This window comes from Rhea americana, unplaced genomic scaffold, assembly GCF_003343005.1.
Source record: "Rhea americana isolate MKP2758 unplaced genomic scaffold, rheAme1 scaffold_172, whole genome shotgun sequence".
Classification (NCBI taxonomy): domain Eukaryota; kingdom Metazoa; phylum Chordata; class Aves; order Rheiformes; family Rheidae; genus Rhea; species Rhea americana.
In genome coordinates this window covers 967864-982024 of record NW_028185839.1, presented here as the reverse complement: position 1 = coordinate 982024, position 14161 = coordinate 967864, and the positions used below count along the sequence as shown (strand labels likewise).

The following is a 14161-nucleotide window of genomic DNA, read 5'->3' as shown; positions in this document are numbered from 1 at the left end:
TTTAGTATATTTTGATAATCAAAAAGTAGACATCTTTTATAGTTAGTCATGATAACCTATTTAGTCTATTAAACTGGCCTTCAAGGAAGAGAACATGTAGAAACTAAACACTGCTCTGCAATGTACAATGCTGATTAATCTCTTCACTAGCATATTATTTAACGAATAGTATTGGACTTTAGGAAGTTTACCTTAGGAATTCCTCACTATTAGATTTCTTTTTCATTTAAGTCACATGAAAAGATTTCTGTTTCTCACTATCAGAATTTTGAAAGCAATGATGGACTAATATCACTGAAAGAAGTATTATTCCTAGTTGTTTGACATGCTATTTAATTCCTCTCTATATTTGTGATTTTTCTTCTTTATATATATTGAATTCTGCAAGCCTTCTAGCATGAGTAATTGGTTGTTGGACTGGGGTGGTGGCTTATACCTTACATGTTTTTTTATTTGAGGAAAATTATGTTTCTTTCTGTTGCTCTCCTTGGTAGTGCCAGGACCATGGGACTGGCTGCTTGCAGAGAGATCTTCAAACAAGCTGTTGGCATACCCTTTGTGGTAGTGTTTGGAGTTGCTTGTCCTGTTCCTATGGGCCTGTCCAGGTAGGACCATTTCTAGAGATAAAAAGGCACCAACTGCAATAGCTTTTATCAAAAATTCACTCAGCTAAAGCCAACTCTGCTAGATTTTGAGAAGCAGATACTTTTCCTTCCTTTTTTTCTCTACCTGAAGACCCCAGGTGTGTTTACTCAGTTCAGTACATCTTACAGACCATGAAACACTGTCAGTTTCTGAAATGTTAAATAGCAAGCAGTGAACTGGCTTTTAAGGAATGGTCTGAAGTGTATGTGAGGAATAGGAAATGCATACTTCTGCAGATTATCTGGAGTGCACACTTCTTCATCATACAATCCTTCAGGATCCAACAAGGTACCTGGGAACAGAAAGGGAAATGTGACAGTCTCCGCATACTTCCTGAGGGGGCAAGTAGCAGGAGGTAAATAGCTACAGCTGTGTGAAGACAGCATAAATACTGGGGAGAGGGGACTTTTCTGACTGTGCATTTTTTTATTTACTTGCATCTGAACACAATATCCATGTACCACAGTCATCCTTCTTACAAGGTCTGCATCTCACACTTGATTAATTGATGCTTTCAGTCTAATAGAGTCTTTCTTTTCAGAATAAATGTAGTAAAACAATTTCTTTTAGCACAGAGAATAGGGATATTTGACCTCAGTACCTCAGCTTTTCTTCTTCTGTCTCCCTCCATATATCTTCTGTTCCATTGTGCCCACAGTGCAAGCAGCGGGCAAAGGGCAAGCAGTCCCTACTTGAGTCCTTTCTCTTCATGTTTTCCTGGCAGGTATTGCAGTCTAAACTTGACCTTCAACATTTCCTGTTTCTTCTTGCTGTACTCTGTATTCTTACTGTCTCTTATTCCTTAATAATTCCTGCCCCAACTTCTCTTTCTTACAGCCCATTTTCAGTCTGTGTTTATATAAGGGATTAGCAAAAGCAAATAGCTTCTGGTAACAGGCAACTGGCCTGTTTGCTGCCTATAGCCTAGAGGAGGAACCTTTGCCTAGTCTTTACAAGTAAATCCTCTATCCAAACCTTTCTACTGTCATCTTGCAGATGGTGCCACCACAATTCCAGTTTCTCAATTCCAACTTCTCTGATTTTTTTTTTTTTTTTTTCTGAGTGAATACAGTCACATAATTAAACAGTTCCACGTTCACTTTAGTATCTTTGGTTATAAATACCCACTCTAGAGAGACGCTAACTTCTCTCTGAACTTCTCTCTGAAGTGCATCTGAACTCATCTGAGTTCATCTGAGTTGCACCAGGAACAGCTATGTCTGAGTTCCGGGAAAGCTTTTATAAGATGAACCCTAGGAGTTCCTAGTGTTGTTCAGTTGCTTTGTTACAGCTTCCCTTACAGCACTTACGTAACACCAAAATGGAACATTCTGATCAAAAGCTGCAGGCTTTCATTATATGCTGGAAGTACAGAAACAGTAATTTGGCTGTGTCTTTTTGCAAAGTAACCTACGGATGATTTTAAAGTAGAATGGGTGTGTGAACGCATTCGAGTAGCTTGATGCTTAAGTGCCACATTCCATTCCAGCATGTGGACTGAGGTTTGAGATCTATGTTTAGATCTTAAGCCTCAGCAGTGTTTTGTTAAATTACAAACTATGCATTACCATGTTAGAAAAATGCCACTTGTAAATGTACAGTCTCTACCACATTGTTACTTCTCGTTAGCTGTGCCACCTACTGCCTGCAGATACTGTGTCTATGACAGATGAGAATGAGTTACGTTCACATATTGATAGTTAGAGAAGACCTTACCAATTGCCCATGGTTTATCTTCCCCAGGACCAATTCGACATGGGTCTTTATAGTGTGTAAACAGAGAATGCTGTTGCTCCAGCTTGTCCTCTGCAGAGAAAGAATAAAGAAAAGGGAAATGAGCTACATGTTGTAAACTTATGAAGAGTGTTTCATAAAAAGGCAAGCCTGCTTTCATATTCTGCCGCTTCAGCTAGCATTCTTTTGGTAAAGCAGTGAGCGCTATGTTTTATGTATTTTCAGTACAGGCTGTCAGGAACAACCTTTGAGGCATCAACCATTTCTGTATTTCACATTGCAAATAAGCAAAAACCTTTGTTCTGTTTTTTTTTTTTTTTTTTTATCAATCTAGAAAGCAAGCTTGAGGAAGAGAACGCACATAATTTCCTAGTGCCCACTAGCCTGGGAGGCAGATGGATTTGAAGCAATCTGGTACTTTTACTGCATGGCAATATCTTGTCTTAACCAGAAATTCCAGCAAAATGTTTGCTAATAACTGTGCTTTCCTACAAAGTTTTTGTAAGACAGACATTTTTCAATAGCTTTTAACAGTAAACGGAATTGAAGATTTTCTAACTTGTTTCTTTACCCTCACATTCACATTGCATTATTTACTCTAATACGTTTGTCAAGATCACACAATGGAGAATTGGACTTCATAATAGCAATACTGGTGCGTACATAGATCTCAGTAAGCTTGAAGACAAAAGCTTGCGTTTTACCTGCTTCAAAAGAATTCACTGAATGCTTTTCAAATTGTAATAGTTAAGAGAAAGATGAGCAATCAATAATTTCATTGGGATATTATCTACAGCATTAAAGCAGTCCTAAACGCAATCCACATAACCCCTCAGCTTTCAGATTAAGCTCTATTTGATATTGTGCTTTATGTATTCAAAGACATACATTAAATAACCCCAGGACCCAGAGGCACTGTAACAGATATCCTGAATTTCAGGCAATGAACAACATAAACAAGTTGTTGTGCGCATGAGCATTATACCTAGGCATAAGCAACTGGAACCTGAAAATCCCAATCGCTACAACTCTTTTTTTTTTCTTTTTTCTTTTTTTCTTTTTTAACRGCAAAGAGACTGGCAATATCCCCTGATAACTCCTTTCTTCATTGCAGCCCTTCCACCCTTTACTGTGCCAACATTTCTTAGCAACAGTTCAAGTTTTCTCTTGGGATCACTGGAATGTTCACCTGTGCTTGGAGCTGCTGCTGCTATTTGTCTCTGTCTATTGTCAAGGCAACAGAATCTGTAAGTATGCATGAAATAGATTCCTCTAAAGTCAGAAACAAAACTTTGAACCGTGACCTGGTTATCTTAGACAGAATGCGGCTGAGCACACTTTAGGAAGCAAATCAGACCTCTTTTTGCAAAACTGTATTCTTGCTGAGTGATGAAGCTGTTAACCTCTCCCTATTAACAAGGAAGAGGAACACAAATGGCARTGTGGAGTACAGTAATATTAAGCATTGCTGTAGGCACTTTTGCCTGTCTGTCATTAACAGTCGTTAATACAACTGATTGTCCCTCAGTTACTGCATTCACACCAGCTGATCTGCCTCACTACATGATTCTAGCTGTTTTTTGGCTATTAGAGCCAACTAGCTCTTGCTCTTGAGAATATAGATCCTCATAAGCACAAGGAGATAGAAAAATAAATTTACCAGGGTATCTTAAGCTTTGGCAGAGGATGAGGACTGACTTGCCCAGATTTTCCAGGTGTGCAATGCAGAGAATTTTGCTGTCTGAACAGCCAAGTGATTTGTTTAATGTTTATAGTAAACTGTACAATGAAATCTGTCCAGTCTGCATTTCTCCAAGCTTTCCCTTGTTACGGGATATGTCTATAAAACTTTCCTCAAAAACAAGACAGATTAAAATCTTGTCATGATTATTTCACTACTGTGACAATGACAGTTAGAAGTCACAGCTCATAAAATGAACTTAATCCATGTGACTAAAGGCTTTTTATCTTATGCTTTAATGTTAAAAAGTAGAAAAGAATTTTTCATGAGTCAATTCACAGCAACCTGACATTAAAGACAACTTTCTAATAACGGTCCTGATAAATGAGAATTCACTGTACTAATGTTGAGATAATGCTGTCCTAACACTGAGGGACAACCAAGTTGCAGAAAATCTATCGTAAGCATAAGACCACTCATAAGCCTGGAAACTTGATCTTCGAAATCTTTTTTCTGAAATCTTTGAAAACTTGATAGTCACTAGTACAAGAAAAAAAAATCCGCTRTGTCAGAGGAATGGGAAAGAGTACAAAAAAACTGTATACAGAATTACAGAAAGCTGATTATTGTAAAAAWAAATAAATAAAAAATACGTTCTGTTCTTCACAATGCTAACAAATGTCTCTGTAAAGCAATACATAATTTAAAAAGGGAGGACATAGCTTTAAAACAAAGCATTAATCTTGCTTAGTGCATAGGAAACAAAGTAATCTACAAATAAAAAAACTGAAATAGGTAGTTTAATTTCAGTTTCCAGGCTGAGTGAATTTTGAAGTGGAGAAAAATAAATGAGCTACAGAGACGATAAAAATAAAATAGATTTTTATAACCTTTTWAATCCTCCTAACTAATAGTTGCAAAGGTTGTAACTGTTGATTTAAAAAAAGCAGATAGTTGCTTTTTCTTTTGCCTTAGAAAGACTAGTCACAATAGCATTCTAACTGTATTCTTTACTATTTGTGCAAGGTATCGGTCATAATGCCAAGACTTCTCAGGCAGAAAATGCTCACCGTATGTTCCATCTTACTGCTCTGCTCTTGTGTGTCTGTCCAGCTCRCTCACACCTTCTGCAGACTGCCATGAGCTGCCTGGGCAGTCTCCTCTTTGGTATKCAGCAGATTGTTTATTCCCTTGATGCACATCTTTGCCCAAGGCCACTCCATCCATCTGAGACTCCATCCAACAATATTACACGTGGAACAGCCAAAGGGCAGCAGTTGTGTCCATTCAGTACTCCTAAGCTTCTGTCTCCATTCATCAGGACTGCTGAAACTAGGTCTCTAACTTGCCCACACAGGAACTTGGCTAGCTGGAGATCTGCTTCTGGCTAGGTTTATTCTTTCCTTCCTTAAAAATTCACTGCCCTTGTATTTCATCATAATAAATTTTGTTTCACTACAGTGTTCTGTAGTCAATACTGGTTATTACTCATCTCCACAGTGCATAATGGATTCTTCAAGCAGTCAAAGCACTTGCCAGCTCATGCTCTGGCTATTCAGACAGTCATGATCACTTTACTTCTTCTATACATGAGCTAAAAATGAACAACAGAATAGCTGTACTCTGGGTTGGTGATATTTTCCACCCAGATAAGCATTTCTCCTACTTTAGAAAAGTCTTCCATTTGTTTTAGTAGGGTTGATGCTCTCAGCCCTGCTGAATTACCTAGGCTTCTTATGAACACTACTGACTTCACTCTAGATACTGTTCACACACATCATCCAGAAGCTGTAAACCCACAAACTCAATTGGTCTGAACTGCTGAATCTCAGTTTGAATTTGAGCTCATCAGTAATCAGCTCGTCTCCTTGGTAACACACAGCTCAGATGATGAAATCCCTGTGATGAAGCTCTCCTTTCACAGAACCTAGCTCATGCTCTTTATCTCAGAGGTTCAGATTTGGCCCAGCCAAAAAGCCTCTTTCACCTCCCCCAGGGGCTGAGGGAGGCCACAGGGCACCTTGGCACTTTTGCCAGCTCAGAGATAGCGCAGTCCATTGCTGCTCTCTAGAGCCAACAAGAGGCTCTACTGGATGCCTGATCCATACCCAGTGGGGAAGGCAGAGAGGATATACAAACACTGTGCTTTGCACTCTGTGCTGGTGTTTAGCTGCTAAGAGAGCATACTATCTATGTTTAAAAAAGGCTAATATCTCTGAAAATTCACCACCTGTTAACTGTTCTTTTTTATAGTGCCCCCAACATCCAAATATGGGGAAAATTATTAAAATATTGTATATTAAAAAATCTAAATTCACACCACCACAGTTCATTTTTTCCATAATTGATTTGGCAATGTTCAGTTCTCACCATAGCATTAGTCTCTTCTCTATGAACTACCAGATGTTTTAATTGCATGATATTACTGCTTTTCCCCCCACAAAAAAATCTCATAAATATACTTCCTTTAGTAGTAACTAAAATTCTAGACAATAGATGTCACAGAGCTCATCTAAATAACTCAAAACTGGACCCAGTGGATCCCTCTTTATTTTTACTACTGCAAGTCACAAAGTATTGCCCTTTGCGCCTTAAAATACAGCCTGCTTAATAACTAGGCAGAGTTCATAAGTGTGAGTTATTCTCCCTGGCTCATCTCAAGCCTTGCCCCTATTCTAGAGGCTTCGGTAGCAATTAAGTCTTCCCCTACATATGGTTGCAAAAGTCAGACACAGCTCAGTATACTGTTATAACCCACAAGAGGAAAAAACCCAAGAACTGTTCCATTACTTGCCAGAGTAGGTACACAACAGGAAAAGGAAAAGCTTGGCTTACCAGAGGAGCAGTTATCAAAGTTGAGATCTCCACAGATTACATCAAAAGCCACCAGCTCCTCTGGATTGGCTGTGCTGGAGGAGGAGGTAGATTTTCTGAATTCAGACAGCCAATCTTGAAGCATATCCAGTTGCTCACATCGAACAGTAGTATCTCCTGCAGCAAACAAGAAACAAGATTTCGTTTTAGAGTTTGGTTTTCAGAATGCTGGATGCCTGTGTGCATCCAGCAAAATCAGTAGGGCCACTGCTGTGTCCTAGACATCTCTGCAGAGCTGGGTCCAAAATCTCATCTGTTTAATTCAGAAGATGCAGAGGTTAAAGCAAACTAGGACTCCAGTCTCATTTTCCTTTCCTCACCCATCAAAGGTAAACCCTTAATGGGGAAGATGCAGGTGAAAAAATTAAAAGAATACTTCTGCTACCCACTTCTTTTCTAAGCCACTTAGCACATGCACTGCAGTACAGTCTGTACAAGGCCAATGCACTGTGTTAAGCCCCTGAAGTCAGACTTACAAGAGACATAGCTTGTATGTTAGCCTTGTGTGGCCTCAGCTGCATGTGGAAGAATTTGCCTTATAAAATTAACTATATTAAAAATACTTACTTAGAAAAAACAAGGTGAAAAATCCAGCTTTCAATTTATGAAATACCACAGCTGAGGCTGTATACATATATGAAAGTGTCTTTTGATATGTGGCTTTAACCAGGTTTTTCCATGGGATACATGATAAAGAATGAGCAGATAGTCATTGAAAGTCTTAATGCTTAATTGGCTTAATGCTTTGCCAAAAAAGTCAAAATTTTGAAAGCAAACAGTTGAAAAATTAATACAGAAGGGTGAACTTCCATTGTAGTTGTTTAAATATCTGGAATAATTTATAGATTTTATGTCTCTAATGAAGTAAAATATACTCATATTAGTTGCTAAGCAATGGTATGGATAATAGCATACTAAGTATGTAGTGCATAATTAATTTTAAACTTCATTAGAAATCATGCTTTTTGGTGATTCAAGAATCTCCTTCTGGAATCACACTAGGCACTTCTGAAGAAATAAAAAGACAAGTCACCTCTACCCCAGAGAGACAACCAAAATGGTGACATCTTAGCCACAGGAGGAGGAAGGTCTGCATTAGATTTATAATTAGGAGTTCAGAGTAAAAATCCTACTTATGCCAAAACTGGGCAGCACGTTCTTGGGCGTAACGCTTGATCTTTCTTTGTTTGCTTCCTAATTTTGTAAAATAGAACAACTTGCTTGTTCATCTTGCTCATACTTTAGTAATGTACAGGAGGAAGGGTTATATTCATGTTCAAGTAAGAATGCCTAAACTGGAAGTATCTCCATATTTTTAAAAGTATATATATGCACTATCAATTTAGGTAGGCAGTACTTCAGAAAGGAAAAAACAGATCCCTTTTGCCAGTTTCAGGAAGTTATACTAGGCTACTGATGCTAAGAATGTGCCTCAGTTTCATAAGAGTAATAAAAGGGTTGAGATTGATTGGTTACTAAATATTTTTTAGTTTGTGAAGCCATCTGACATATAAAACACCTCTTTAATTACAGCAACTAAACATACCTGGTTTCAAGCAGATTAGGTGACATTAAGTCTGAGGAAAAAAATTAACTGCTGTAATTATTCTAAGAGAGCTAGTAAAAGCTTGATATGGGAGAAAGGAGCAGAAAGAGACACATTTTAGAAATAACTGTTTACTATTTCATCCTTCCTTTCCTTTTCTTCTCTGTTTTCACTCTACAATAATGATTTTGTTGTTTCAATCTTAGATTGATAAATGTCAAGTCAGAACATTGATTTTCTTCAAAATAAAATAAAGATTTGTTTCTAAATATCGCAATCAGAAGAAAACAGCAAGCCCCAAATCACTCACTGACTAAAATTTTGTATTAACTTTACTTACTACTTCATGATAGCTATTAAAAAGTTGTTAAAAAAAAATCAAAAACATCATGGTTATGTATGTCTAAAGGTGCTTTCAGTGGCACTTACTGTGGAGATGGTGAATATTTAACTCCACACATATGAAATACTTTCATTGCTTCTTCATAAAAACTTAGGTTAAGTCAGTTATCATTTCAAAGTATTGATTTTTTACGAGAAAGAAAAGGAGAGAAAAATTGTTGCATGTTCTTTTTCTCTGCATAAAATACACAGAGAAGGGAGTTACTGTTTACTGATTATACCCTACAGATTATGAAGACAGATTTTCAATGATACTTAAATTGTTAAAGTTTCAGTCAGGTACTTTCTAGAAGGCTCCTACTCACCTAGACTATTTAAGCATCCTTTACATAATTTTAAAGGGATGAAGCACTTACTGAAAGTATCATCTGCCCGCCCCAATGGGACCAGAATGAGACAGCAGTAGTAATACTTCCCTCATTTAATACCTCACTTGGAGATTAAAGAAAAAAAATCAAATTGAATGCGAGTTTTATCCTACAGTAGGATAGAAAACTATATCCTTGTGGATTCAGCATCATAAGCCTGGAAGCTATGTGCCAGTTAATAGACCAGTGAACAGACAACAAAAGTTCAAATTCTGGGTATTTCTAAACGAGATGGTTGACTGAATTCCATTTATCTCATATTAAAGTGATTAACAAAGAAATAATGTAAATACTAACAGTATCTTGCAAGCGCATAAGCAGGTGCAGTGATTTGAATGCAAGAACTCAAAGGTAGGATTGGTAATCCTGACAACAGACTGGCTGACAAACAACAGTTTCTTCTGTGCCACCTTATTCTTAAAACTGGCCACTGGATCTAATGGGCCAGATTTCAGATTTTTCCTCATAGCTAGTTTGTCATTCCTCTGAGTTGGGGCTATCATCAGCACTCTCTGTAGACTTTTAAAATGTGAACTCTGGAGCACGCTAACTGCCTTAGTGCACAGGAAGAAAGATCAGGCATTACGGCTTCACCTTCTTACCACTCTAAACCTGTGAAGGGTTCGACTTGCAAGAATATCGGGGAGGGGAGAGGAGAAGAGGGGAGAAGAGGAGGTTTAGTAACAGTTAAGCACAAAGTGTATCAGAAATGTTCAACTAAACATGACTTGATAGAATCCTCAATAATTAAATGAAATACTGAAACAAACATGACCAGGGAGAGGGAGAGCTTTAAGTACATCCTGATACTGACTCATCTCCTTAGGCATTTAATTCCATTGGCAAATAATCTGATTTTTTCTTACACTCATCAGTTATTCCTGACAGATCTTTACCATTTGGGCTGTAACATACAAGCTAGTACAAGTCCTTTTGAAACTACTCCCTGATCTACAGTTTGTAGTTACCTATACATCAATTTTAGCTAATACCCTAATCACACAGCTTGATAGAAATCCAGTCTAATTTATTCTTGGGAACATCCTTGCTACCCTAGTGCAAATAAAGTGTAGAAGTGCATTTCACATGTTAACAACTGCTGTTAGCAAACATACTGATATACTACATACCACAAGAAAGAGTCCTACATTTAAGATGTAGCTAGACAAAAGCATAAGAAATAGGTCACGTGGAATAAATTACAGCCTGGAGCAGGTGATACTAATCAGTGTGCATGCCTAACATACACATTCTGCTTAACTAAAGACACAGATGAAATTACGGAATCACAGAATGGCTGAGGTTGGAAAGAGCCTCTAGAGATCACATAGTCCAACCTCCCTGCTCAAGACAGGGTCACCTAGAGCAGGATGCCCAGGACTGTTGAGTTTTGGACATCTCCGTGGAGGGAGACTCCACAACTTCTTTGGCTAATCTGTTCCAGATTTCAATCAACCTTATAGTAAAAAAGTTTTTTTTTACTTTTTTTTTTTTATGTTTAAATGGAACTCCTTGCATTTCAGTCTGTGCCCATTGCCTCTTACCCTTTCACTGAGGACCACTGAGAATAGTCTGCCTCCATCTTCCTTACATCAAGAAGGTCCTTCCTGAGCTTTCTCTTCGTGAGGCTGAACAGTCTCAGCTCTCTCATTCATGATGCAGCTCATTCAGATTTACAGTGAAGGTCGTACTGGACCCTGATCTTTCTGCAGCATTTTTCTGTCCTGTCTCATCTTCTTAGGCCAGTACTTTCTTCTTGACCCAACTTTTAGCCTGGTGTCTTTTGACAAGAATACAGTAACTAATCCTACTCTCTACAAAGCGTTGATTATATGAACTGCTTAAATGTCTAAGGTGGGCCCTTCCATCCCTGAATTGTCAAGATTTTGCTTGTGTTTTTTGCGACGTATCTAGCATGCCTTCACTAGGGTAAGTGACACAATAATAGAGCAATTACTTATGAGGACAGGAAACTCAGCTAGCAACCTGAAGCAGATCAGTGTGAAGAACATAGCAAACCCATTTAACTGACATACACAAAGGTAAAATTCTCAGAAATTGAAAACTTTTGAGAAAAAACAAAAGACAGGCAAAAAAAGCGTTACTGTGAAATGCGTCTTGTAACCTGCATTGCCGTTACTGGAAAAGCATTACATCTCACTTGGCAAGAATCCTGATCTTTTGATTGTAGCAGCCCTGTACAGTGGGTAACCTCAGGACGGCAGGACAGTAGGAACCTCGAAGCTCTAGAAATGGATGATTTTCGTTTCTTTGTAGCATAGAACCTGTGATAGTCTGGCATCTCTGGTTTTCCCCAGTCGGGCATCTCTGGGTCTCCACTAGAGGTCACAGAAGCGATTACACTTCAGCACACTAAGTGGAGCGTGTGCAATGTAGCGAGCTATGTTTCAATGACAGATGAAGGGATCCTTTAATGCAACTCAAATATAACTATTTTCTGAGATTATTATTAAACTAACACTATCTAGCTTCCAGTAGCTACACAACAGCACTGTATGTTTAGAAGCAAAAGAGTTAGTGAGGCTCAGGCTTTCCAGGTCCCTGTGATAATGACTTTGGAAATAAATGAACTAATCAGACACTTAAGTAAAGGAGAAGCCAAACCTGAATCCAGAACAAACAGTGGAACAGATGTTTCATAAACTGCCCATTGCTGAACTGAAATAGGATCTGTAAATACGAAGCAAAGTAACTCCCAACTCTAATGTTCACCGCAGATAGGTAGGTAACTCTCGACTGTAATACTCATCTCTTTTCTCCAGCCTGCAGCTCCAATTAAGTGTTCAGATAGAATCTCTGATCTGATTGACTGCCACCAGTGGTTAACCAGAGAATACAGATTTGTACTAATTGCTCTGTGTTTTGGGTTTTTTTTCTCCCCCTCGATAACTGGTCTGGAAAAATGCAAGTAATTCTGTTGTGACTGGTTCAGCATGTTCAAGTTCTTTGCAAGTTCCCTTCAGCTTCAATATTTACATGGAAGGATGAAAGAGTAGTGTGAGAAACCTCAGCCAGCATCAATAAATACTGCATCTCTGTTCATGATAGGATAATCGTAGCTGCTGCTTTTCATTCAGTTTGGAAATGCCTAAGTCAAATCCTGTCTTTAGTTAGACATGCAGGTAGGTACTGTACACTGTGGAGGACTGTTTGGATTATCTACAGGGAAGACAGGTGCTAACAGAAGAAACATTAAGGTTGTTGAATAAAGCAGCTGACAGGCCTAGTCAGGGGCTGGAAAAGATCCAGCAGTTTTTAGAACTGGAGGTCTCGGCACTGAGAGGGCTACGGGATACGTAGGCAGGGGAATCTGGGTAAGATGAGGAGACAAGGGATATAAAGTGCACTATGCAAGGCCTAGTTAAAAAGAAAGACGGTTTCCAAGTCACTACCAAAGGATGCAGCAGCAGCTTAAGCAGACCCCTAGCATGTATTCCTAAAAGAGACCTTCCTATGGGCCTGGATAGGCTAAAAAGAGAACCCCCCCCCCCCCCCGCCACTTTTATTCTGCCAGATAACTTTTCAGCTAGATCAGCTCTCCAGTCCAGTGCAACACTAAAACAGCTGTGTTAGCACAAGTGAGGACAGAGCAAGGGCAGGACAGATTGCCAGGGTGCCGAGAAGGCAGCTTTGCCATTTCAGGAACATACGTAGAATCACTGCCTGGGGATATTTAACATGAGATACTCCTGAATGGCACAGTCAGGATTTTAAAGACTGAGGGATCCCTCTCAATCTTGAGCTAAATTCTGTTTACTCTTTATGTGGGTTAGTGCAACCTTAGATTTACTCCCCATTAAAAAGAAAAAAGAAAAAAAAAAGAAAAAGCAAAAGCCTTGAGGGAGTTTAGGGGGGTAGTATCCAGCACGGTACCTCACATGGACCTGGGCTGGAATAGCTTGAGGCTTATTTTGTTTTGATGGTTTTGTGGGGGTGTCTCAAAGGCATGACTTAAAGGGACTTGGGAGGTAGATGGATTCTAGGCAGCTCCTAGAACCTCCTCAGAACATTAATCACTGACTAATTGAAAGACAGGAAAGAACCATATAAACTTAACAGCCCCCTGGAAAATAATTACATTCAAGTCTCATTACAGGGTCCCTTCATTTGTCACTGAAATGCAGCTATTTCCACAGTGGAAATGAGGAGCTGCTTCATAGCTTCATGGCAACATTCTATAGTAGGTACAGAATTAAGCAGGTAATTTACATCTAACTCTAAAATTTTATTGAAGGTGCATGTCTGCTCTAAAAAAATAGTAACTGCTCAGAACAGTGTTTAGCGAGCACATCTCTTGCAAAAGCAATTCTTTATTGCCCATAAGCAGTTGGATCCCTTCCTTCGACGTTCACGTAATTATCAGAACTGTCAAGCGTAAGTTTGTGTATCCTAAAAAGGGAGCCAAATTACACTCAGTCACGTGTGACAAGACGATTTAAATGGTTAACCTTTTAAACCGTGCTTGTTTTTACCACATCTTTATAAGGTTGAACTGATTTTTGGACAATTTTTTAAATATGTGAAATGTTTTGGATCGGATGATACAAATCAGAAGTCACAGCTCTGCTAAACTGTTATGAACTTCAGTTTTCAATTTCACTACATACACTAATATGATTTAATCAAAGCATATTTAGACTCTTAAGTCTTTATCTGCTGAATTCAAATGCAGCTTGAACTAGAAAAGCCTAAAAATGTGAAGCAAGCATATAAGTAGGAAAATGAAAGTTGTGTTTTACACCCTTGCTTTGGACTGACTCTGAGAACAGAATATTATTTCCCTTCCTTTTTAATATTTTATGGACTTCACAGTGTGGTTATCAAAGACTAGCTGAGAATACATGACTAGGTAGCAAAAAGGAACAGGGCTAAAACCAGAGCTTTATAACC

General features: G+C 38.6%; 2 protein-coding genes across 11 annotated transcripts in view; one reads left to right on the top strand and one right to left on the bottom strand.

The window, feature by feature from the left end:
* The window catches only part of SMPD3 (sphingomyelin phosphodiesterase 3), a 40804-nt gene that overhangs the window by 6559 nt on the left and 20084 nt on the right, over positions 1–14161 (bottom strand). Inside the window, exons 3-5 of the mRNA XM_085301086.1 lie at positions 6896–7051; positions 2362–2451; positions 874–937 (exon numbers count right to left, since the gene is read on the bottom strand). Coding sequence (XP_085157212.1) covers positions 874–937; positions 2362–2451; positions 6896–7051 — 310 coding nt within the window. The remainder of the gene's footprint in view (positions 1–873; positions 938–2361; positions 2452–6895; positions 7052–14161) is intronic.
* Positions 1–14161, top strand: part of LOC146598006 (uncharacterized) — a 58238-nt gene that overhangs the window by 26075 nt on the left and 18002 nt on the right. For 7 of the 10 annotated variants that reach the window (XR_014895344.1, XR_014895342.1, XM_085301081.1 and 4 more), the window contains 2 exons: positions 495–605; positions 3494–3626. Coding sequence is in view for 6 of the 10 variants with exons in the window: in XM_085301081.1 (XP_085157207.1) it covers positions 495–605; positions 3494–3626 (244 nt within the window). In the remaining 4 variants the exon portion in view is untranslated. Of the gene's footprint in view, positions 1–494; positions 606–3493; positions 3627–5086; positions 5511–14161 lie in introns of those variants that run through there. The other 3 variants (XR_014895345.1, XR_014895343.1, XM_085301079.1) reach the window with 2 other exon arrangements.